The 23981-nt window shown below is 50.0% G+C and overlaps 1 protein-coding gene across 3 annotated transcripts in view; it reads right to left on the reverse strand.

Moving 5' to 3' along the window:
• Positions 1 to 23981, reverse strand: part of Klhl25 (kelch like family member 25) — a 35048-nt gene that overhangs the window by 6573 nt on the left and 4494 nt on the right. The window contains exons 1-2 of one of the 3 annotated variants that reach the window (XM_045145384.1): positions 15455 to 15647; positions 1994 to 3798 (exon numbers count right to left, since the gene is read on the reverse strand). In XM_045145384.1, coding sequence (XP_045001319.1) covers positions 2018 to 3787 — 1770 coding nt within the window. In that variant the 5' untranslated portion in view covers positions 3788 to 3798; positions 15455 to 15647 and the 3' untranslated portion in view covers positions 1994 to 2017. Of the gene's footprint in view, positions 1 to 1711; positions 3799 to 15454; positions 15652 to 23981 lie in introns of those variants that run through there. The other 2 variants (XM_004658171.2, XM_045145383.1) reach the window with 2 other exon arrangements.

The following is a 23981-nucleotide window of genomic DNA, read 5'->3' on the forward strand; positions in this document are numbered from 1 at the left end:
TATGTGGAGGACCTTGCAGTGCCAGAGCCACTGATCACCACCACACTGCCCTATAAAAGGAGACTTGGAAGCCGGCCCCTCATTGTGGGTGTGTGGGCGTGCATCTCATGGTGTATGTGTGGATGTCAGAAGACTTCCATCTTGTTTAAGATAGGATCTCTTGTTTTGATGCTGGAAAGGAAAGTCTAGATGGCCACTGAGCTCTAGGATTTGCCTGGTTCTACCTCCCACTGCTGTAGGTATGTTGAGATTATACACATATGATATACTTTGCTTCTGGTTTTACATGAGTGCTGGGGAATCAAACTCAAGATCAGCAGGCCTTAACCACTGAGCAGTCTCCCCAGCACTCCTTGTTGGGTCTCTAGTGGAAAAGCGTGTGTGATAAAGCTTCCATCCCATTTACCTGATGAGTAAGCTGAGCCTATGCAAGCTCAAAAACCTATCCAGGGCTGGAGAGATGACTTAGACATTTACCTGCAAACCTAAGGACCCATGTTTGACTCTCCAGGTCCCATGTAAGCCAGATGCACAGAGCGATGCAAGCACACAAAGTCGCATATGTGCACAAGGTGGCACACGTGTTTGGAGTTTGATTATAGTGGCTGGAGACCCTGGCATACCAATTCTCTCTCATAAAAAATAAATAAGAAGAAGAGGAGGAGGAGGAAGAGGCTATCTAGGATCAAGCAACCAGGAAGTCAGAGCCAACAGGCAATGAGAGCCTCCTGAGAAAACAGAAATTACCCAAAGAGAAATGCCTGAGCAGGTCTGACCAAGGTAACCCCACCCATGGGACACAGACAGCACATAAAGAATCTGACAGTGTTGGGGAGGCAATCTGTGCCTCTCTGAGGAAGAACTGCACTTAGTTCCCAGAGGTGCCCACAAGTGACCCCTCCCCCACTTACTAAGACACCAGTACAGGGACAGGCAATGTCAATATAAAGAACCTAAATGTCAGGGTCAGAATTTCTCCCACAGTAAAAGCAGAGGGGGGAAAAAAATAACACCTTAAAAAGAATCAAGTGTTTTCTCTGAACTCTCCTTAGGAGTCCGGACACTCTATGCTTACAGACTGAGGCCTGCAGGCCTATTCGGGGCCCCCACACTCAGCAGATCTGACTTAGCCTGAATGAGGCTCCGCTCAGAAGGCCCAACTCAGAAGCACTGCTCTCCCGTGCAGGCTCTAGGGCTCTCAGCCCAAGTCAACAGCCTCAGCAGCTGGTTCACGGAGGCTCAGGATGCCTCCTGATATGGTTCCTCAGCTTCAACTGAAGGGACATGCACAAGCGCTGGGCCTGCAGAGGAAGGGGCCGCTGGGTGGAGGGAGGCTTGTCTCCTCCTCTGGGCCTGCCGGCAGTGACCAGCACCTTCACTGGACCACACTGGCAGCCCAGACCCTCCCTGAGAGTTCTGCCAGCTTGGTCCAACACCTGCTTCCAGCCATGGTACTGGACACCAGACCTGCTCTGCAGAAAGGCCAGTGCCAGAGCAGAGCTTCCTTTTGCTGCCTGTCTCTGTCACCAGGATCTTTCCAGCTGAGGCCTGGCCTAAGTCCCTATGAGGTATCTCTTCACCCCTCCCTCCACTCTTCAAAGACGGGTGATGTGTTACTTGGCTCTCTCAGTCTATTGCCATCCGCACTTGTCTTCATAACTTCACACACTCACGATGCTATGAAGGGAGTAAAGGGCACTTATTCTGCTCCAAGGGCCTGAGGGGACACCTCATTTAATTAGCATAGCTGTTTTGAGGAAGGCCTTCCCTTCACCTCACATAGACATAGAAGACACCCCCACATACACCAGCAAGGCCACCGCTGCATGAGGAGGCAGGAATCAGCCCGGGATGTCTGTCCCTGAGCCCTGTGCCCTGCTGCTCACGCAACCGTCCTTGGGAGACACAGTAGTCACCACCCAGAGTGTGGATCAGCCAGAGGGGCTCCCCTGCCCTTCTGAGGGCTCAGAGCAGTCCAGGCTTCAGGCCTCACCTGGTTGGGCTCTGCAAGTGCCCCTCATGCAGGCAGGTGCTTCCAGGTGCTGACAAAGGCCGTGGGGATGAGCGAGTAGGGCACAGTGGTGATGCAGTTCCACGTGTCAGAAGTAGGGTCATAGCAGTCCAGGGTCTTACACCTCTGGGTCCCAAAGTAGCCACCCACTACATACAGCTTGTTGCCTGAAGCCAGGGCATGGCAGGACATGCGCTTGGCAGTCATGTCCCCAATCCGCGTCCACTGAGTGGTCTCACAGTCAAAGCGGTAGGCTGAAGCAGCAGTGAACTCAGTGTCTCCTCCCATGATGAAGATCTGGCTGCCCAGGACAGCAGCAGCTGTGTACCGCCAAGGCTGGGGGCACTCGGCCTTGATCGTCCACCGGTTCTCTGACGGGTCATAGCACTGGACTTTGGACACCATGTCTCGGTGGATGCTGGTCCCTCCAAACACAAAGAGCTTTAGCTTGGCACTCACCACTGCAGCATTGCTGACGCCATCCCTCAATGGAGCCACCATGGTCCACTTGTTAGCCCCAGGGTCATATTTCTCCACTTGCTTCAGGGAGACAGACGGGGAAGCTGGGAAGACACCCGCCAGGGATGTGTGTCCTCCTACCACGTAGAGACAGTTCTCCAGCTCAGCTGAGCCGTGGCCAAACCGGGCAATCAGCATGGGTGCTGCCTTGGACCACTCCTCGTGCACAGTGTCATACACCCAGACATCCTTGGATACCCCGTTCTCAGAGCCTCTGCCTCCAGTCACGTAGACCTTGCAGCCAATTGCCGAGGCACTGAACTCTTTTCGGGGGCTAGGCAGGTCTGCCTTGGGGATGATCTCCTTGGCTTTGTGGTCTACCTGGTAGATCTTGTCACACATGAAGGTCTGGCCTCCCAGAATGAGCAGTGTGTGACCCGCCTTGCGTGGCCGGGCGCAGGGGCTAGTGACCACCCCGTCATTCTGCAGGATCCTGGTCTTGCAACGGAGGGCCTCGTCTATAATGAGCTTGGTGCGCTCATCTGCCATGAGGAGGGCCTCACTGGACACAGCCTCCTTCAGGCAGTCAGAGGGCAGCAGGGCCAGCCGCACACTGCGCAGAAGCTCTGGCAGGTGAGGCTTCCGCTGCTCAAGGTCATGCTTCACCCACTGCAGGATGGCCTCAAAGACGACCCGCTCATCCTCGGTCTCCAGCTCGTCACTGGAGATGAGGTCCAGCAGCGTGTCCTTGGACAGGCTGTTGAAGTCCTCGCTCTGGCGCACGGTCTCGAAGTGCACAAGGCACATGCGCCAGGAGAACTCATACAGCCTGCGGCACTGGTGGGCATCAGACAGCAGCATCATGCCCAGGCAGTTGGAGGGGAAGAGGTTCTTCTCCAGAAACTCCGCTGCTGCATCCCGCACATCGTGGAACTGCAGCATGTCCCCGGCCTCCAGCAGCGACTCGGCGTTCTCCTCGTTGATGACGATACGGGAGGAGTAGGCAAAGTCCAGCAGCAGCTCCAGCACCTCAGGGTGCAGGTTATCCTGGAAGTTGACTGTGTCATCCCGGCTTTCTCGCAGGCCGTGGCTGAACATGGCTTCAAAGTAGCGGCTGGAAGCGGCCAGCACAGCGCGGTGACAGGGGAAGGCACGGTCGCCGGCCCAGAGGGTGACGTCGGTGAACATGCGGTGCTTGCGCAGCGTGTTGAGGTGGGCCAGCACACAGTCGGGGTGTGAGGCCTTATGGAAGAGGGTGATGTTCATGGAGCCCGTGCTGCTCCGTGACTTGCGGGTCTCATGGACACTGACTGACATGGTGTGTCAACCTGCAGGAGAAGCACGATTAGTGAGATGGAATTCACGGCTGAGGGCCCTCTGGGCTGCTCACCCATTACCCCCAGAATCCCATCCAGCCAGCTGCCTCTCCTCTCTGCGTGGCTCTGAGAAACCAAGGCCTACTCCCTCAACCACATCACCACGAACGATGAAGGCAAGAGGGCCCTGAGCCTCACCCTGCCCTAGGACATGCATCTTTCATCTAGAGATGTGCCACCCCTGGGCGAGATGGAGCTGGGGCATGTCCTGTGGAAATGAGCACATGCAGAGGGTGCTCCTGATTTGGTCAAACCTGGGTCAGGGCCGTGCTAAACAGTGCATGCTTTGACCAGAAGGCACCCTCAGTCCTCTGGGGAAAGCACCTCAGTGGGTCCCAGTGGATAGCAGGGGAGCTGAGGCGCAGAAACTAGAGTAGTTATCCACAGTGTGAAATCCAGGATTGCAGGCGGCCTGCGTGGTTCTGAAACCCAGTCTCTGCTCAGCCCTCCACTGGCCTCACAGCTGTGGCTGTGAGGATATAGGACTTCTGACACACATCTGGAGTTTTCCCCACAGCCACCAGAGCCTAGCAGGCCCAGTCCTGAGCTGAGTTCAAAGTAGCAGCCAAACTCGCCCTGGGACAGATCCCTAAGTGTTCAGTGAACAAACATTCCCAAATACCCCCTCCCCCGCCAGCAGAATGAGACTGTGGAGGTAAGGACGTGGCTGGCAGCCTGTGAAAGACAGAGGGGCAAGTGCTACACTGCAGCACTAATAAGATTCACGTACTAAAGCAGCAGGAACTTCGGGAGCCCTGGGAGCCTTCCAGGTCCCTCTTGGCAATTGCAGGATCCTGGGCAAGGGCAGAGCCCAGCTCTGCTCCTTGCAAGCAGACTGACACAGATTTTCTCCCTGCTTGAATCTGGACAATTTCCAAAGCACTGGCAAGGCCCAGCTCAGAACTGTGACAACAGGTCATAGGGCAGGTTTCTAAAGCACAGGCCTCCGGAAAAGCATCTCCAAAACAAAAGTGAATTGCATTCCAAAAGCCTGTGCTGCCTTCTTCTTGCTAGTAACAGGGACTAAGGAGGAGGGGACAAAGTTTCTTTTGCTTTTTAAATTTTCCAAAGTAGTTCAATTTTCCTCCCCTTGGCCCCCACTCACCCAAAGACAATTTTCCCATTCAGCATAATCTGGAAAGAAGCGATTTCACGTGTCAGTGAAGTTGAAGTGCATTCCTCTGCTTACCTGGTAAAGAACCAAGGAAGGCACACACTACCATGAGAAGAGGTACCCAGGCCAGGCTCCAGGGCTCCAATAGGGAACACAGGAGCCAGGCTGCTCACGCCATCATGTTCCAGACCAGGACTGGGCATCAAGGTTGAGGTCAGCCCATCTGGGGATGGGATGAGGACACTGTCCTAGGCTGTACCCAGGGGTTCAGCTCCACCACCTGCTTGAGGTACCACTCCCTTCTCTGTACCTCAGTTTCTCTGCTCAGGCTGCCAGGATTCTCTTGCTGGTGATCATTCCTCAAACAAGTCCTTCAAGCCAAGCCTTGGGTGGGGCATCACAGAGAGAGAGGGGCCACACTGACCTTATCACACAGGCTTTGCCAATGGGAATTGCCCAATCTGAACTCTGACCCTGCACATGTTTGCCCAAACCTTGCTGTGATTGCTAAATCTTCACTCCAGCACCTTCCCCAATGTTGCCTCTCACCCCATGGCTCTGTCCTTTTCCTCCGTGCCCCACCTGTGCCAGGCCACTCTGGGGCACTCTGTGCTCATGCTGTGTAGACCATGTGGGAAATGGGGCAGGGGCTGCAGAGCCTAGGACCAGCAAGGACTCCAATCTGGGCATCTGAGACACCCAGGGTCAAGACACTGTGCATGGGGGCTTCACTTGACATCCACAGGGCAAGGCTTTCCTCCTCCTCTCCCACAAGAAGAGAGTCCTTACCTTCCCTACAGCCCAGTGAGGTTTCCTGGCCCAGGCGCTCTTCCCATAATCCCTCCTTCTTGTGTCTCAGGCCCCTGGCTCTGGAGGTGGAGGTCCAGAGGGTCCAGCTCTAAGCTATGCTGACCTCTACGGGGTCAAACTGCCAAGGAGGCTCAGGGTCCCCCAGCAGCTGGTGTCCTGTTAAATGCATGTCAAGAACATGTGCTGCCGGGCGTGGTGGCACACGCCTTTAATCCCAGTATAGGGAGGCAGAGGTAGGAGGATTGACATGATTTTTGAGGCTAACTTAAGACTACATAGTGAATTACAGGTCATCCTGGGCTAGAGCAAGATGTCAAAGAACCAAAAAAAAAAAAAAAAAAACCAAAAAAACTTGATGATAACTCCATGCCAGCTACCTGCATAAACCTCAGCTGGTTCCCATCCCATGCCAGCTCTAGCCTGAGGAAAGGCCAAAAGCAGTCAAGGTACCTGCTTGGCTATCTCTCCAGCTGAACCCGCCTTCCAGGAACAGCAGCAGCTCTGAGCCAGTCTTCAGTAGCAGGCCACCCCTTTCTCACTACCTGTGTGTCCTGTACGAGAGCAGCGGAGCCCATGTGTAGATGAGGGTGCTGTGGCCCACACATTCTACTCTGTACTGTCTGCCCAAGTACACTGGGCACCCAGTTGAGTGGAGACGGAGGGCAATGCTCACTGGCATGAACCTTGACACACAGAACAGTCTAGTACAGCAGTCCCTCAATTTGACAGAATGGCCCCATCTGTCTCTTCCTCTGACCATGATGAAGCCCCTGAGAGACACACGTGGCACAACAAACGCATCCTGCTGAATGCCCCCACCTGATCCTAGTCCAGCTACTTTCCAGGTCAAGACAGGAAACTTCCCCTCCTAGCACTGACACCTGAATGCTCTCAGGTGGCTAGATATGCCAAGTCCAAGGATAGCTAAACTGGTGCATCATTGGGCCCCTTGAGAGTGGCTGCAGAAAGAAAACAGGCAAGGTTTTGGCCAATCAACCTTCACCATCCTCCTAGAGATGACCACACCCCAGAGAGCTGAGAGACCACACTAAGACATGCATGAGACAGCTGAGAGACAATGCTCAGACATGCATGAGACAGCTGAGAGACCACGTGTTGCAGTCAGGTTTGCATGGCTGGCAGAAATCACCTAAGAGCAGCTTGTGGGGAAAAAACGTTTATTTTGGCTTACAGACTCAAGGTGAAGAAGCTCCATGATGTCAGGGGAAAATGATGGCATGAGCACAGGGTGGACATCACCTCCAGGCCAACATCATATGGACAATAGCAACAGGAGAGGGTGCCAAACAATGGCAAGGGGACACTGGCTGTAATACCCATAAGCTCATCGCCAACAATACACTGTCTTCAGGAGGTGTTAATTCCCAAATCTTCATCAGCTGAGAACCTAGCATTCAGAACACCCACGTGATTGGGACACCTGAATCGAACCACCACCCCACACTAAGACATTCATGAGACAGCTGAGAGACCATGGTAAGACATGTGCGTACTGGAGCATCCAGGAGGGATGTGGCTGTTCATGGCCTGGGCCAGGGCTGGGCACAAGATGGATCTGAAGCCACCTGCCTATCATGTGAGCCAGCACCAAGGGAGGCTGAGCAGAGTCCTTGCTCCCGAGAAGCTAGAAGCCATCTGCTCCTAGTTGTCCCACTTTTTTTTTTTAATTTTTTTTTTATTTTTTGAGGTAGGGTCTCACTCTGGCCCAGGCTGTCCTGGAATTCACTATGTAGTCTCAGGGTGGCCTCAAACTCACGGAAATCCTCCTACCTCTGCCTCCCAAGTGCTGGGATTAAAGGCGTGCACCACCACGCCCAGCTCTATTTGTCCCTCTTTGCTGAAGGCTCTCGCTACCCAAACTCTTAGGTGGAAAAAGGACTCACAAGAGCATTGGTTATGAGCAGCAGCCCATTTTGGAAAGGGGTTTTATAGTGTGGATCCTACCTTTTCAGCTACATGAGCTCAACCTGGCCCAAGGAAATTGGTCTTGGGGGATTGTTTTTCAGCACCTCAACATTCATGTATGTTGTATCCCCACATCTATCATGGTCTGCCCATAAGAGCCGTGCATGGTGTAGAGACCCAGGAAAGTAGGGTGGGCAACCAAGGAAGTAAGAAGGCAGCCCATCTGGCTTTCTCCGAGCACAGCTGCACACACCCCCTTGCCCCTGGTGTCACACGCAAGCCAATACCCGGTGTAGCAGTTCTGATGACCTAAGGGGCACCCCAGGCTTTGATGGACCCAAGATTCAAATAGCAGCACAGCATGGCAATGCCAGACTGTAAACTCATCACCCTGCTAAGAAGATCATCCACCTCAGCTTCGAACAAGACCATCCTCAAAGCTGTCTTGTCAGACCTCGCCTACAGAGACATTGTTCAGACCAAACAGCAGCATACTTTTCCTCAGCATCTTTGGAAATTTAGTCAAACCACACCAGGAAACAAAGTAACTCAAGTGTACCAGAAATCCGCATAATCCGGGGAAACCCTTCAGAACAATTGTCATTTGTGAGATTCCTGCCCTGGAGAGCTACATGCCCTCCTCTCTGGGAAAGAGGACCACTAGCTCTGACCTTGGAGCACCTTTCTGCCAGGCAGGCAGCACTGACCCTTCCTTTCTTTTACCGGCCACAGCTGAGTGGAACTGCAAAGGGAGCTCCTGGGCACTGGCCTGCTTCCCTGGAGGCTGGAGGGAGCCGAGAAATGGGTGTTCAGCTACAGGGCTGTCCTGCTTTTAGGTGGGTCCCAAGTGGGACTGGTTCTAGGTCACTTCTTAAGCTGAGGACTATGGCCAGCTTAGAGTCCACCTGGCACATATCAGAAAAAAAGTGTCTCCAACAGTATGCCAGTCTACACTGAGACCCAAGCCTCAGATGGAGACATACCAGCTGTCAGCCACCCCAGATCAAGGGCCCTTCTGCAGTGAGCATGCTGCATGGTGGCTTGTGGCCACCAACATGGGCGACACCACAGTAAACAGCCCTGCCCTGTCTGGCACCCACTAAACACCATGTGAGTGGGACTCCGACAGTGACAGCAGACCCACAAGGTGGGGTGACTCTGTCAGGCCCTCTTGTTCATCTACCTACAGGACAGATAAGGAAGCAGGTTCAAAGGCCAGCAGCCAGGAGCCTAGGCCAGACTGTAGACTCTTCCCAAGAGGAAAGAAGTTTGTGTCAGGAGTGTATTTTGTGAGCAAGGGAAGAAAAAAAGTAGAATGACAGATGTCTCCTTTCTCATTTCCCTCTCTCCTGATGGCCACCAGGGCAGCAGAGGCTGTGATCTGTAGTCCAGCCAGTAAGTCCTCTGGCCCCTGGAGTTCAAAGAGGCTGCCACATCTGCACATGGGAGTGAGGCAAAACCAGGTTCTGGAAACCACAGCAGCTTCTCACTGAGCTGGCTACAAATTCAATCCGAGGAGCCAGGAAGCAGCTCCATGCTGGCACTCTGCCCTCTTCTTGTGGGCCTGATTTTTAATTATTTTTATTTATTTGCAAGCAGAGAGGGAGAAAGTGAGAGAAGACACACAGAAAGAAAGACAATGGGCATGCCAGGGTCTTTAGCCTCTGCAAACCAACTCCAGATGCCTGTACCCCTTGTGCATCTGGCTTATGTGGGTCCTGGGGTATCGTAACTGGATCCTTTGGCTTTGCAGGCAAATGCCTTAACTCCTAAGCCATTTCTCCAGTCCCCTGATTTTTATTTTATTTTATTTTTTCTTTGTTTTTGAGGTAGGTTCTCGCTCTAGCCCAGGCTGGCCTGGAATTCACTGTGTAGTCCCAGGGTAGACTCAAACTCATGGTGATCCTCCTACCTCTGCCTCCCAAGTGCTGGGACTAAAGGTGTGCACCATCATGCCCAGGTTTATTTATTATTTTTTTTAAATATTTTATTTATTTAAAGAGAAAGAAAGAGGAAGAGAGAGAGAGAATTCCTGCAAAGGAACTGCAGATGTGTGTACCACCTTGTGTATCTGGCTTACATGGGTACTGGGGAATCAAACCTGGGTCCTTCAGCTTTGCAGGCAAGTGCCTTAACTATTAAGACATCTCTCCAGCCCAAGGGCCTGAATTTTAATCACACAGGAAGGACCGGTGGGTCTAAGTTAAGGCTGGCCACTTGTTTCTGACCTTGACTTGGTCATTTGTTATGAGAGTCCTAAAATCCCATGAGCCACCTGCTAGGCAGAGGTAATGGGGAGGTGTGCTTCCCACCCTGCTAGCCTGGGCATGAGTGGAGAAGGAATAAAGCAACAGTAAGTAAGCAAGCGCATGACATATTCTTACATATTCTTACTTCCTGTGTGTGGAGAAAACCAAATGGCAATGGGCTACAGAGAGATACATGAGAGGCACTCAGAAGAGTGGGAGCTGGTGATGCCAGGCTGAGGGGAGAAAGGAGGACTCCAGGCTGATGAGCAACAAGTACAAAGGCTGGAGAAATGAGGCTGCCCTCAGAACTCACAGGAGGGAAAGATCCTGTGAGGCCACTGCAAGTTAGAGTCACTCCCAGGCCTTGAAGGCAGGCTTTGTGATGGCTCCCGTAATTGTCGGTTCTGGGCCTGTCTCATACCATTCACTAGAGAAGAAGCAAGCCACACAACCCTGAGAAGGCCATGCTGTCAGGAAGCCCAAACTTGCCAAGCCAACGGACAGCTGCCTGGCCTAGCTTTTCACATCACCTCAGCCCAGGAGTAGACACTGGTGGTGGTATCTCACCCTGGATGTCCTGGTAGACATGGGACAAAGGACCCCAGCACACAACCAGAACTGGTCCTGCAAACCGGACCTCACTGGCTGCAACGATCCAGATCACCCATCTCCTGCCATCTTTAGTCTAGGTCACACACATGCTGAACAAGCACTTGACCACTGAGCTGTACCCTCAGCTCAGGCCACCTAATCTAAGAATCCAAGACAAGCTCTGGTTTTAGGACTTGCTGCGCTGGATACCAGGCTGTGCAGAGGGCTGAAACAATAAATGTCAAGATGGCACGGTCGCATTGCTTGGGCTGCACATGCGTGACAAATGCTGGTAGATGAGCAAGATGGCAAGGGCATGGGAAGGGAAGGCCAGCAAGTCATTTGGCGCTGTTCTCTCAGGGCACTGACCCAACTGACAATGGGGTCCTGAAGAGCAATCAAAGTTTCCCCATGCCAGTAGTTAGGAACAGGGAACCCTGAAGACAGCTCAGCCACTGCTGTGTGGCTTTGGGAAGCTAATTTGCTTCTCTGGGCCCATGTACCTCAACGGCAAAGTGCTGCTAAAAACAGCAGGCACTGTACAGGGCTGTGAGAACCCAGCAAGATGAGCAGTGGGACGCACCCGGGGCAGCCCCCGACTCTTCAGCTCATGCGCCAGCTTTCACTGGCGCCGTGGCTGTCAGTGCACTACCCTGGTGGAGGCCACAGCAGACACCTGACCTTACTACAGCCCAGGCTACACTTTGAATAAGGGATTCTCCTGGCCCAGTCGTTTAATTTTTGTATTGAGTATGTACTATTTTTATATTTAAGAAACATTTTGGGGGCTGGAGAGATGGCTTAGCCATTAAACACTTGCCTGTGAAGCCTAAGGACCCCGGTTCGAGGCTCAATTTACCCAGGACCCATGTTAGCCAGATGCACAAGGGGGCACACACGTCTAGAGTTCATTCACAGTGGCTGAAGGCCCTGGCGTGCCCATTCTCTCTCTCATTCTTTATCTGCCTCTTTTTCTCTCTGTCTGTCACTCTCAAATAAATTAAACCAAAACAAAAAAAAAAATTTTAATTTAAAAAAGAAGCAGCATTTTGGGGCTGGAGAGATGGCTTAGCAATTAAGCACTTGACTGTGAAGCCTAAGGACCCCAGTTCGAGGCTTGATTCCCCAGGACCCACGTTAGCCAGATGCACAAGGGGGCGCATGCGTCTGGAGTTTGTATGCAGTGGCTGGAGGCCCTGGCACACCCATTCTCTCCCTCTCTCTGCCTCTCTCTCTCTGTCTGTTGCTCTCAAATAAATCAATAAAAATTAAAAATTAAAAAAAAAAGCATTTTGAAGGTTTTGGTTAAGTATGCTGGATGTGGGTTAGTCCTGGAACTGCAACAATGAAGGACTTCAGTGCCTCTAGTGCTGGGTATGGAAATCCTAGCAGTCAGAAGGCTGAGGCAGAAGCATCACCACAAGTTCGAGGTTACCCTGCACTACAGAGAGACTGAATTCTGTGTGCCTGGGCTAGAGTGAGACCTGCCTCAAAGAAAACAAAATGGGTTGGAGAGAAGGCTTATTGGTTAAGACACTTGCCTGCGAAGCCTAAGAACCCATGTTTGACTCCTCAGATCCCATGTAAGCCAGAAACACAAGGAGACACAAGCTGGAGCTTGAGGTTGCATATGTGCACAAGGTGGCACATGCATCTGGAGTTCGATTGCAGTGGCTGGAGGCCCTAGCACACCAATTCTCTCATTAAAAAAAAAAAAGAAAGGAAAACAAGCTACTCAGTACCAGAGGTGTGCTGAGCTGGGGACTGCAGTAACAGTACTGGGGTAGTGACAACCAACTATGGCTCAGATGCCTGCACCACCCCACAGTCCCATCAGGAAGCCCACAGGTCCACTCAGCACCCTCACCTAAGCAGGAATGTTGTAGAATTTTTATTTGTGTGTATGTGTTCTTTGTAAGTGAGCACCTTTAACCTCTTAGCCCTCTCCCCAGCCCTCCACTAAGCAGAAATTTAACAGAACAAATCCAGGGACTATGCCAGAGCCACAGATCATTCTAGATACATGTGGATGACCAGACAATGGACCCTCTCCCCAGATGCTTCCACCTTTTAAACATGGTCTTTCTTCAAAACAAAAACAAAAGTGGCCTTTATATTTATTCAAAAGATTCCGTGGTGCTGATGTGTGGTGTGCAGAGCACTTGTCCAGCACACACAAGGCTGGGCTCCATCTCCAACACTGAAAACACAACCCCTCCCCTGCTGAGAGTCCCTGTTTTTTTTTTTTATTTTAAGTTAATCAGAACTGTTTATATTCTCATAGTACAGATGTTTATTTTGCTTTTGTTTTTAGCTGTTTTAAAATGAAAAGATTACATTTTGTTCATTGAGACAGGATCTCTGTGTAGCTCAGGCTGACCTTGATCTGATCCTACCTCATGAACTCTTTTTGATACTTTGGGTCAGACAGTCATAAGAATCATGGTAGGAGGTGCTTCTGGGCTGGAGAGATGGATCACTGGTTAAAAGCACTTGCTGGCCTGGGTTTGATTCCCCAGTACCCATGTAAAGCCAGATGTACAAAGTGATGCACGCATCTGAAGTTCATTTGCAGTAGTGCCCATGCTCTTTCTCCCTCTCCTTGCAAATTTTATATATATATATTTTTTAAGGTGCCTCTGGTCTCAGTCTGTGGTATGGTTCTCAGCCCCCACCCCAGCCCTTGGTCTTGCCTACCCCACCTGCCCTGAATTGGCCTCATGCCTCAAGGGAAGTTCTAAAATAGAGAGAGGACGAAGGGAAGAGATGGTGTCTATTTCACATACTTTTGGTGATAAATGGTTTTTCTCTTCAGATGGTCCCCAAATGTCCCTATCTCAAAAGCTCCCTGTTAAGGGTGGGACCAGAAGCCAGTGTCCACCCCTGAGCATACTCTGCCAGGGCAGGGCCACACCACCTTCCACCATCCCACACAGGCATCTCCCAGCTACACAGACACACACTGGGCCTGTGGCCATGAACCGTAGTATAACTTATGAGACGTACTTCTCTCCCCACTTGGCATGCCAGGGAAGGGAAGGGGGATAGGGACTGCCTCAGGAAAGCAGCCTGAGCTTCAGCACAGCAAAGGCTTCACTCTTTTCTTTCCCTTTCTTTTTTTTTAAAATATTTATTTATTTATTTTTATTTGAGAAAAAGAGGAGCAAGTAGAGACAGAGAGAATGGGCATGCCAGGGCGTCTAGCTGCAAAAAAAACAAAAACAAAAACCCTCCAGGTTCATGTGCCACCCTGTGCATCGGGCTTATGTGGGTTCAACCTGGGTCCTTTAGTTTTGTAGGCAAGCACCTTAATTATTAAGCTATATATTTCCACCCCTCCCCCCTTTTTCAGGCAGGGTCCTCATGTAGGTAGCCCAGGCTATCATATAGTCATGTAGTATAGGATGACCTTGAATTCCTGATCTCCCGCCTTTACCTCTTGAGAGCTGGGATTACAGGCATGTGCCACTCCACCTGAGTTGTGCTATGTTGGGAATCAAAACCAGGGCTTCACACATGTTACGCAGGCACTCTACCAACTAAAGTCATTCCTTTTTTGAGACAGGGTCTTATTATATAGCCCGAGCTGGCCTGGAACTTTCAATTTTCCCTAGGATGGCAGACATATACCATCAGCCCTAGCTCCACCCTAGCAGTTACCACACTCAGTGTTATGTAAACTTGAAGGATGGCCACTTCAGCTTCCACTGCACACAGCCACGTCCCAGGCAGACGGCAGCCCTTTCACCAGGGAAGTAGAACTGTTACTATTCTGACTGATGCTGCCAACAGGGAGGCCTTCTCTGCCTGTGCGACAGCAGACTGGCCCGGGTGCACACTATACAGGGCACTACACTGATCCGCAGCCAGGGCAGCAGTCCTGCCTTCCCTAAGGGTGGCTCAGAACAGGAGGGAACGGGTCAAGGATGAAGAAACGTGTAGTGGGAAAACCACTGGGGAATTCTCATTGCTGAGGGAGCCAAGAGAACTGTGTGACTGCCAAGTATCTAATATCATGTTGGCCATTTTCTATAAACTTTTAATTCTTTTAGTATGTGTACAAAATAATGAATTTCATTATGACAGTTTCATATGTATATAGCTTTGCACTTTGCTCATATTCCCCGCACCCTCACACTATTTCTTCCTCTCCCCAAAACTTTCATGGTATACATGTTATTAAATCTAAATCTGAAAATGAGAGAACACATGTGATATTTTATCTTTCTCATTCTCTATTGCCCTCTCTTGTTGGTCACTCTACATAATCTATATAATGCTGTCTCTTAAGCAGGATGGGTGCAGTTAGGCTGCAGCAACCAACAACCTTGAGATGGCAGTGGCTTTCCAGGATGGAGGCTGGTTTCTTGCTGGTAGTACATGCTTCATGGTTGCAACAGCATCACTGCCACTCCTAGGAACCTAGCTGAGCCGCCGCCATGTCACCAGTCACTGTGCCAAAGGGGGAAAAAGCTTAGCACTGGTGATTAAGTGCTTGACCTGTTCTGATCTTGCTGACCAAAACCAGTCACACAACTTGACTGGGCCGGAGAAAGCCCGAGGTTCAATCCTACCATGTGCCCCACCATTTGTGCAACTCACAGATGAGAAACAGGCTCAGAGATAGCTGATAATGAAGGGCTTTCTGTGTTAAGTCAGCTAACCCCAACCTCAGCTGGCAGGTTAGGAAAGCAGGCAGACAGATGTTAGGAAATCCACCCAAAGCCCCAAGGGATGTGGGGCTGAGCCAGGACTCTGGATTGGGTCAACTCCACAACCTCACTATGTGAGATCAACTTCACAAGGCTGGGGAAGGGGTGACCTCTAAATCCAGGCCCAACTCCCCCACCTCACGCCTCATGAAAGAAGGCATTGCTTGCCACCAGATTCTGGTGTTAAGACAGTCCTCTTCACCCACCTCACAGAGTCCATCGCACTCAACTCTGCAGTCTGGAACATCACAACTTGAAGAGATAAGCCATTGTCCCCGGCTCCCCAGAGCAAGGATGAATGCAATTCTCTCCTAAGCATCAGGGCATGCGTGGGCAGCAGTCTCTCAGGTCACGGTGTGTTCTGTGGTCAAAGGGTACCTTAGGGGACAGGACCTGGCAATCTTCCAGGACTTGTCTAGCTACACAAAGACAGCATAAATTTTGCTTAATTTTTCACCACCTTGCTTTTAAGAATGGGCAAGTTTAGGGGTAAAGGCCTAAGGGGGTGTGGGTAGACAGAGTAACAAGGCTGAGAAACATTGTGACCAACTCTTTCACTTGGGTTTCTTGTGTTCAGCTTTTATCCTGAAACCAACATTTCAACACTGTTACAACTGGGCCCACTGTGGGATCCATGGTTAAATTACTAGTACTATGTTAAAAAAAAAAAAAAAAAACAACAACTAAAAATTGAACACAATGTTGCAAGTATAGAAGACGATTTTACACTGCTTGCCTCACCTTAGCTCAGGGCTGCCATTTTCCTATCCTTTACTCACCACTGAGCAGAGACCCAGAGGACCTCCTGTGGGCAGACCTGGATCTGTGGTATCTGGTACCTCATGAAACTACGCTCCTGCAGTGGCAACTATAAATTTCAATATATCTAAAATATACAATTGGGATTTACTAATCTATTCATATTTCATATTTACTTATTGTTACTTTTTATCCTAAAGCCAAGTATTATCTTTGCTTGGATGAGTTACTGCTGTCACTTGAGACAAATTTCTTGCAGAAGAATGACAGATTCAGATATACTTCCCTGTAAGTTGCTTACCAGAAAGGCCACCACCAGGCTATCTTATGAGTCCTCTGTACCAAAGAAGCTTCTCTTGGCTGGGGAAGGTGGCACAGACACTTCAGAGTCCATCAGGACAGAAAGTGGGTACCAGCCAGCTCTTACACCCGAAAATCTACTCCTCCTCAGCTAGCTTGGGCACCCAGAGCAGGGAGTCGTCTGCAAGGCCAGCTGTAGCTGCAGATGGGCCCGGGCTGATGAAAAGGATACCAGCACTCTAGCCACCGCGGGGACAAAGAACTGGGTGCTCAGGTTCCCCATCTGGTGAAGTCACTTGTTTATTCTCACTTGCCCGGAGTGAGCCAGGCAGAAAACAGAGGGTGAGGAGCACAGGCCCCTCCTCAGCACACAGCGCACCCTGCGCAGCTCCTCCCCTGTGCACACACAGCACCAGAGAACCCAGGGAGAGGCTGACCCTCCTGCTGTCTGGTCCCACAGATGGAGCCATTAAGAGCATGCTGGCCTAGATATCACTTTCCATGAGCCGTCTGCAGCAAGGAAAAGAAAAAAGACAAAAGCACCAGCCACTTCCTGGCAGGGGACACCCTTCGCCTGTCTCCTGAAGCCCTGCTCTTCCCCAGGAGCCAACTTCCCTACAGAGCTACTCCTAAGGCAGAGAGGCCAGATCTTTCTTCCAGAGGAGTCCCCGGGGAAAGGCAGACAGCTGTACTGCCTCTCTACAGAGTATCTGGGCAACGAGATTCACAATGACACCAGTGCACACCCTCTGTCCCGGCATCTCCACTCCTAGGACCTGAGCATCCACGGCACCGCCCTGTTGTAAAAGGAACAGGCTAGACAGCCTCAGCAGTCATGAAAAGTCCATGGGGTAGAGCACTGTGAGGTAGAAGCCTGACTGTCTAAAAGAGAGTGGCATTAGGTGATGAAATGAGAAGAGCTGTGTATAGGATGCTGTCTTTTATAAGTGCTAAAACCCAACTCAGCGTGCGCGTGCACACACACAAACACACCACACTACATACACACCCTTTGACACAAGCACAGCCTCTCTGGCAGACTGTGTTCATCATGGCTACCCAGGAAAGGAGAGGAGGACAGACTCAGTTTTCCCTCCCCATGCCTTTGAACCTGATAACCCGTGTGAGATCCAGTATTCCTTTTCAAATGTCTTCTGTTGTGACCCTCCTGCCCATGTTGTAAGAGCCTTGCATGCATCTTTCACTCCATAATGGCATCACTGTCCTAATGGTCCACACTGGCAAACTGAGGCTTGAGAAAGACAATTAGGATGCACACATCCATGATTTGGAGTCTGTGTCAAGATCAGATTAGCCTGGGACCTCCCACATTCCACCACTGCCTCCTCTGACCAAGGAAGCCTATGCCCCATATTCCCATTCTCAGTGCCTCAGTTTCCTCACCTACAAAATGGACATGGAAACTACAGCAGCCTCAAAGGATTGCTGATGTGCACCATGCGTGCATTCCCCGTCACACACAAAAACATGCAGGTACAAACATGCATACACACACACACACACACACACACACACACACACACACACATAATCTGCTCTCCCCAAATAAAAGCAAAGTAGGAATATGTAGACATACATAGGGTTGCTTTGCATAAATCAATTTCCCTCAGAAACACTTTTTTTACTGACAACACTGGCTTAATTCTCCTATCACTTTAACATTCAATTTACTAAAATACATCACTTCCAGTACAGAATATAAAGAAGATCCTGTCTCATCCAGACTAAACCTTCTCAATAACCATGGATACTCTTCTTGGCAATGAAACCAAAACTTGACCCATGGCTGTCTAAGGCCATGTTTAAGTATCAGTGAACTTTTGTACCCTGGTTCCTTCCTGCACTTTGAATGACGTGGCTTTGTAACACAGTCCATGGGTCATTTGGAAAACACTGCACCCAGGAAGAAGTGAACATAGCAGACAATGTCCTGGCATTCCTGTGAAAACAGTTTTCAGCTGAGGTCTTCAAAGAAGCCCCACTCTGAGAACCCCAGAATGCTGTATTTCCTTCTCCTCCACATTAACCACACTATGGATCAACTTCCTAGAGGTGTGGGAGCTGCAAAGAAAAATGAATTTATGAAATTTGCAGGAAATGGATGGATCTGGAAAGGATTACATACTAACTGAGGCAACCCAGGCCCAGAAAGCCAAACGTTGCATGTTCTCTCTCATATGTGGAGCCTGGTTACAAATGTTCAGACTTGTGTGAGAGCCAGAATTTTAAAAAAAAGTAAGTAGCAGAGAGCCAGTAAGCTAAGAACAGGGCTATAGGGGAGGACTTAATGGGATGGTACTGAATATTTGTAAGTAGGACAGATTACTGGGGGTGGAATGGTCTAAGCAAGGTCAGGGGAAGAGATTGAGTAAAAGAAGAGTTGGGGGAGGGCTGATCAAAATTCAGGATACTGTGAATAAGCCATATGAAAACCCACCTCTTTTGGATAATGGCACACCAGAAGCCATAAATTGTTACTAGAAAAATTTCAGTGCCAGGCATAGGATACCTTCCAGGGAGTTGCTGGCCAGGGTGGTCCCTAATGCCCCCCAAACAATCCAGGCTATTGCCAAGGCTCTGTTTCCTACCAGAAATAGAGGGTAAGACTCTACTGCGGGAGAGTCCACATGCCTGGGCTATAAGGTCACTGAGAAATCAAGTTGGGGCTAAGCTGAAAATCTCCTCCCTTTAGACCAATTGACAGAAAGCTGGAAAAGGCTGTACTGCATGTAGCCCTATAGAAGACAGAAGTCATCAGCGGTGCAAACAGTGGGCACTGTAAGCCTCAACTCTGGCCAACCAGGCCAAATGACCAAACAGGTGCAATAGTGGCATGTCTGTTACGGAGGACACCAACTGCTCTGTAATTGGACTGGAGACCCGCTCTATGGGAAGGAATACATGCGTGGTACTGAAAACCTAATCAAAAGCCTATGGCAGTGGAGGTCATGAGCCTTGGGGGGTATAAAGCCTGCTCTTGTCTGGCTAAATGCATATATTATGCTCACCAAATTGCCCTTTAAGCATTACACTTAATGTTCATGTTCATATACTAATGCTACTCTCACATTTGGTTAGAGAAGCTTCTCTTTTCAGATGGAAATGACCACTGGGGTGACCCAGAAGGCAACATAGTGCTGAGAAGAAGTGACAGAGGAGTGTCCAGCACTGAAATGTCTCTATCACACCTTCCAAAGTTCAGGGTCCATTGCAGAAGAGGTGGCAGAAAGAATGTAAGAGCCAAAGGAAGAGTAGGACTGCTTACAATGCAATTGACCAAACAGAAACTGGCCTTGATATCCATGACCTCACAGTGCCTAGCACTACCTTCACAAGACCCTCATTATAGGAGGAAAAGATGATGACATCAAAATAAAAGAGAGACTAGTGGAAAGAGGGAGGGAATATAATAGAATGTGAATTTATGAAGGGGAAGGAATTATTGTGGTTTATTGTCTGAAAGTATGGAAGCTGTCAATAAAAAAAAAGTTTAAAAAAACTTAAAGAGCTGGAGAGATGGCTTAGTGCTTAAAGCCTAGCCTGCAAAGCCTAAGGACCCAAGTTTGATTCCCCAGCACCCATGTAAGCCAGATGTACAAGGCAGTGTATGCATCTGGAGTTCATTTGCAGTGGCTGGCACACCCATTCTTTCTCTTTCTCCCTCTCTCTCTGCCTTTCTTTAATAAATAAATAAAAATAAATATTTTTTTAAAAAAATTAAAGGGCTAGAGAGATGGCTCAGTGGCTAAAGGCACTTGCTTGCAAAACCTGACAGCCCTGGTTTAATTCCCCAGTTCCCAGGTAAAGGCAGATGCACAAAATGGCACACATACTGGACTTCATTTGTAGTAGCAAGAGGGCCTAACATGCCCATATTCTCTGTTTCTGTCTTTCCCTTTCTCAAAAAAGAAAAAAAAAAAAAAAACTTATTTTTTAAAGTTAAAAAAAACTGGAGGGAACAAAAGAAAGCAACAGGCGGGTTATGATCAAGATTCATTATGTACATTCATAAAAATAGTCCATGAAAAGGGAAAATCTGCTGGGCATGTTGGCATCTTGAATTCCAGCACATAGGAAGCTGAAGTAGGAGTATCAACAGGTGGGAGGATCTCTGTAAGTTCGAGGCCATTCTGAGATTACAGAATGAATCCAGGTCAGCCTGGGCTAGAGAGAGATCTTACCTTAAATAACAAAAATCAAACCAAAAAAATTTTAAAAAAATGAAAATTATAAACACTGGAAGCTGTTGTTGAGGAAGCCCCCACCCCCACACACAGACCACCACCAGGGCAGGTGTGTGTCCGTGCGCAAACCTATCTTGCTCTACACAGCCCACAGTGCGCAGTGGTCCCTGCCTCAGGCCTTTACAGCCTCCCAGAGCCTAGTGGACCAAGAAAACCCTGACATTTTGCTTGTAATTGTATCTTTCAGTAAAAGTCTCTGTTGGTGTGGTAAAAATAGTGACTGCAACTTCCTGACCACAGATACTGGAGCGGGTGCCAGTGCTGGAGAAGAAGCTGACCGTCCAGCCTTACTCCCACTTGGGGTCACACCTGCCTGCAGCCAAAGCAACTCCCTCAAAACAGCTTCAGGGCTTGGTGCTCCTTCACCCCTTCCAAAACACCTGGCACCCAGAATGGATAGATGGGGGTTATGCCAACACTACCTTCAGCCTCTCACCAGACCCTTTGGAAAGGTCCCACTGTCCCATCACCTCCCTGGCCCTGGATCATCCTCTCCGCCAAGATGAAATGGTGGCTATAACGGGAGTCACCTTTAAGGCCAAGTTCTGAGTATTCCCAGGACAGCAGTTACAGCCAGACTGGGTGGGAGCAAGCATACCCGGGGACGATAAGAGCTAACCGCTCACAAGCCCCGGAGGTCCATCGGTGATGCATTCTGGGGGAAGACGTGCACTCTGGCTACCCTCTGACTCCCTGATCACTGGGCCTGGCCTTCCACGGTCCTCAAATTCTATAGTTCCTTTTCCGCAAGTCTCAATGCTTCCTGTCTCCCAGTCAAGTACAAGTGTCCTTTTGGTAAATCTTTCTCCTCTTTTAAGGCTCCTTGTTATATGGCCACAGACAAGGAGCCTCAAAGTAAAACGTGAGCAATTCACAAGTTCTGGAGCTGCAGACTGGGACTTCCATCAACAGGCACCAGGGCTCAGTCCGCAGCACCAACGTCTCTTCCAAGCTATCCATGGACATGGGAAAGAGCTGGACCAGCCCTGCTGGCTCACTGCTTCTTTCTTGCAGATGGACAGAAGATAGCTGGCAGGACAAGCCCCCTACAAGGTACCCACAGGCCATGTTATGAATGGATTTCCTCTCACACCCAGTACAGCATACCTAAAGCCAGCTTCATTTCACCTAGACCTAGACAGAGCCATGTGACCCACCCTTGGAGATGTTGTTCAGAAGCACTTCACCTCAAAGCCTTCTGACTCCCACCAGAAGAAACCATGCCTGCCATGTTTGCAGCACTTCTGAGCCGAAAATGAACTTTCTGGAATGTTCTATACACAGCACACAGCAGCTAGCAGGGGGGCAGGGCAGCAGGGATTAAAGGGCCTTATTTCACAGATGAGCACACAGGCCAAGAGATTTCCCCAATCCCCAGCTGAGGCCAGGAGACCAACAGCAGGCAGAAACCAGCCCTGGCTAAACCTTGATCCTCTGGAAAAACAAAAAACAAAGGTGGATTAGAGTCAACAGAACAGCTGGATCACTGGCTTTTTTGTTTTTTTTAAAGGAATGTCACTACCTCCACATTAAACCTAAAAATGTGGATATCAAGGACAGATGAAAATAAATTTTCCCACTACTAATAGTGGGAAAACAAATATTTGTGAAAGGCATTTTGGCTTTAACAATGCAAACAGTCACCTTGCTCATAAAGATACATGCTCACGGACTTTCAAGATTTTATTGATGGCACAGGGAAAAAAACAGGCAACATCTGAGTCTCTCACTGGGAGGCAAGGGGATGAAAGGCAGTGGCTTGGGGTGACTCTGGTGGGATGGTATGTGTCTGTGAAAAGGGAGAGAGCTACTCTTTATACTAACAGAAGCTGTAGAGTACTGAGTCAATCTAAAGGACAGAAAATCAAAATCCACACATAATCTCCGCCTGTGGACCCATGCCAAGGTGGGGGTGGGCTTTCATACCACATGGTTTTCTATACTGGTCATTTATAAAAGGAATCTTAGTATTTATTTGTTTAAAAGCACGAGATTTAAAAGCAAAAAGATATTCCTTATTCTCCCAGAGAAGTGTCTCAGAAGACTATGGACGTCCTACTTGTCACCTGGCCCTGTGTCCCATGTCCCCTGCCTGCCGCATGTGCCACCCCAGCCTTCTGCACTTGTGCTCCCAGCCCAGCCCACCTCTCTCTAAGGTCACACCCAGAGGCCTTCCTCGATGCCCTGTCTACCTGGTGCTCCTCACAGCTCCCATCTCCCACCTACTTGCCCTGCAGCCCTTCTTACAGCTGTGTTTACCGCATCTACCTGCAGTCTGCTTCCTCAGCACAAGGGCTCCAGGAGGGCGGGGCTCCCCTTGTCTGCTGCCCAACTCCAGAGCGTGGCAGAGGGCAGATGGCCGAACATACCCAATGCACACACTTGGAATCAAGAGACTAACAACAGGCCAGTTGCTCACCTCTCCTATGTGGACACCAAGACAGACTGTCCTGACATGCTACACACACTCTAGCTGGGGCATGACCACGGTCTGTTTCCCTTGCACACCAGATGCTGAGCCCACCAGCACAGACCCTCTTTGAGCCTCACTTTGTTTCCCAGCATTGAGTCCAAGGCAAGCCATTCAGGAGTTAGATAAATGTTTCATGAATAGAGCAGGATACGTTTCTCCCTCAGCTTTCCAATGCTTTGAATTCACAAGAGGGGCATTCATGAGTGAAGGGATTCTCATTGCCCAAGTTCTCACGGGTCCAGCTGAACTTAGACTCTGGACTTTGGGAGCAACTACCACAGCTTTCAAGCAAAAGAGCTCCCTGGCTCCTGGTTTGCACTCCTACCCAGAAAAAATTGGCCTGGCTACTGCGAACCTGGCAGGCAGCTAGTCTTGGGGGTTGAACAAGGAAAGTGCCTCTTATCTTAATTAGGAAATTAATTCCACTTGGCCTAAATTGATCTGTGGTCAGCCCCTCCTTGGGGGCCCAATCGGAGCAGGCAGAAAATAAGCAAGGCTTTTTGTTTCCCTCCTGTCCCTGCATCCTAACCCCTGCCCACCCAGCTCACATGGAAAGTGACGACCTGGCAGAGGTGGATGGAGTGACAGCCAAGACGTGGTCCTCAGGCGGGCAGCAGCAGCCACAGTCCTCCCACAGCCCTGCTCAAGAGGAGGAGCCACCCAACTGGTCTTACAGGCACCTCCTGGCACTCCTCCATTCCTCCTGCCCCCCACCCCGCCCCTGTGCTCCCTCCTAATAAGTCCGCACCTCTGGGCTCTCTGTCCATCTTTCTTCTAGGAAGTCACCTTGGCTCTGTGCCCAGGGCCATCTTACATGCCAGACCACATCCTTTAGAAGTGGGGTCATCATATCAGGTGCTCCCACATACATTCCAGCTCTTTTGTCCAGGACCAGCAAGAGTCACCCATACACAACCTTCCTTCAAACCCATACCT

Source organism: Jaculus jaculus, chromosome 3, assembly GCF_020740685.1.
Source record: "Jaculus jaculus isolate mJacJac1 chromosome 3, mJacJac1.mat.Y.cur, whole genome shotgun sequence".
Classification (NCBI taxonomy): domain Eukaryota; kingdom Metazoa; phylum Chordata; class Mammalia; order Rodentia; family Dipodidae; genus Jaculus; species Jaculus jaculus.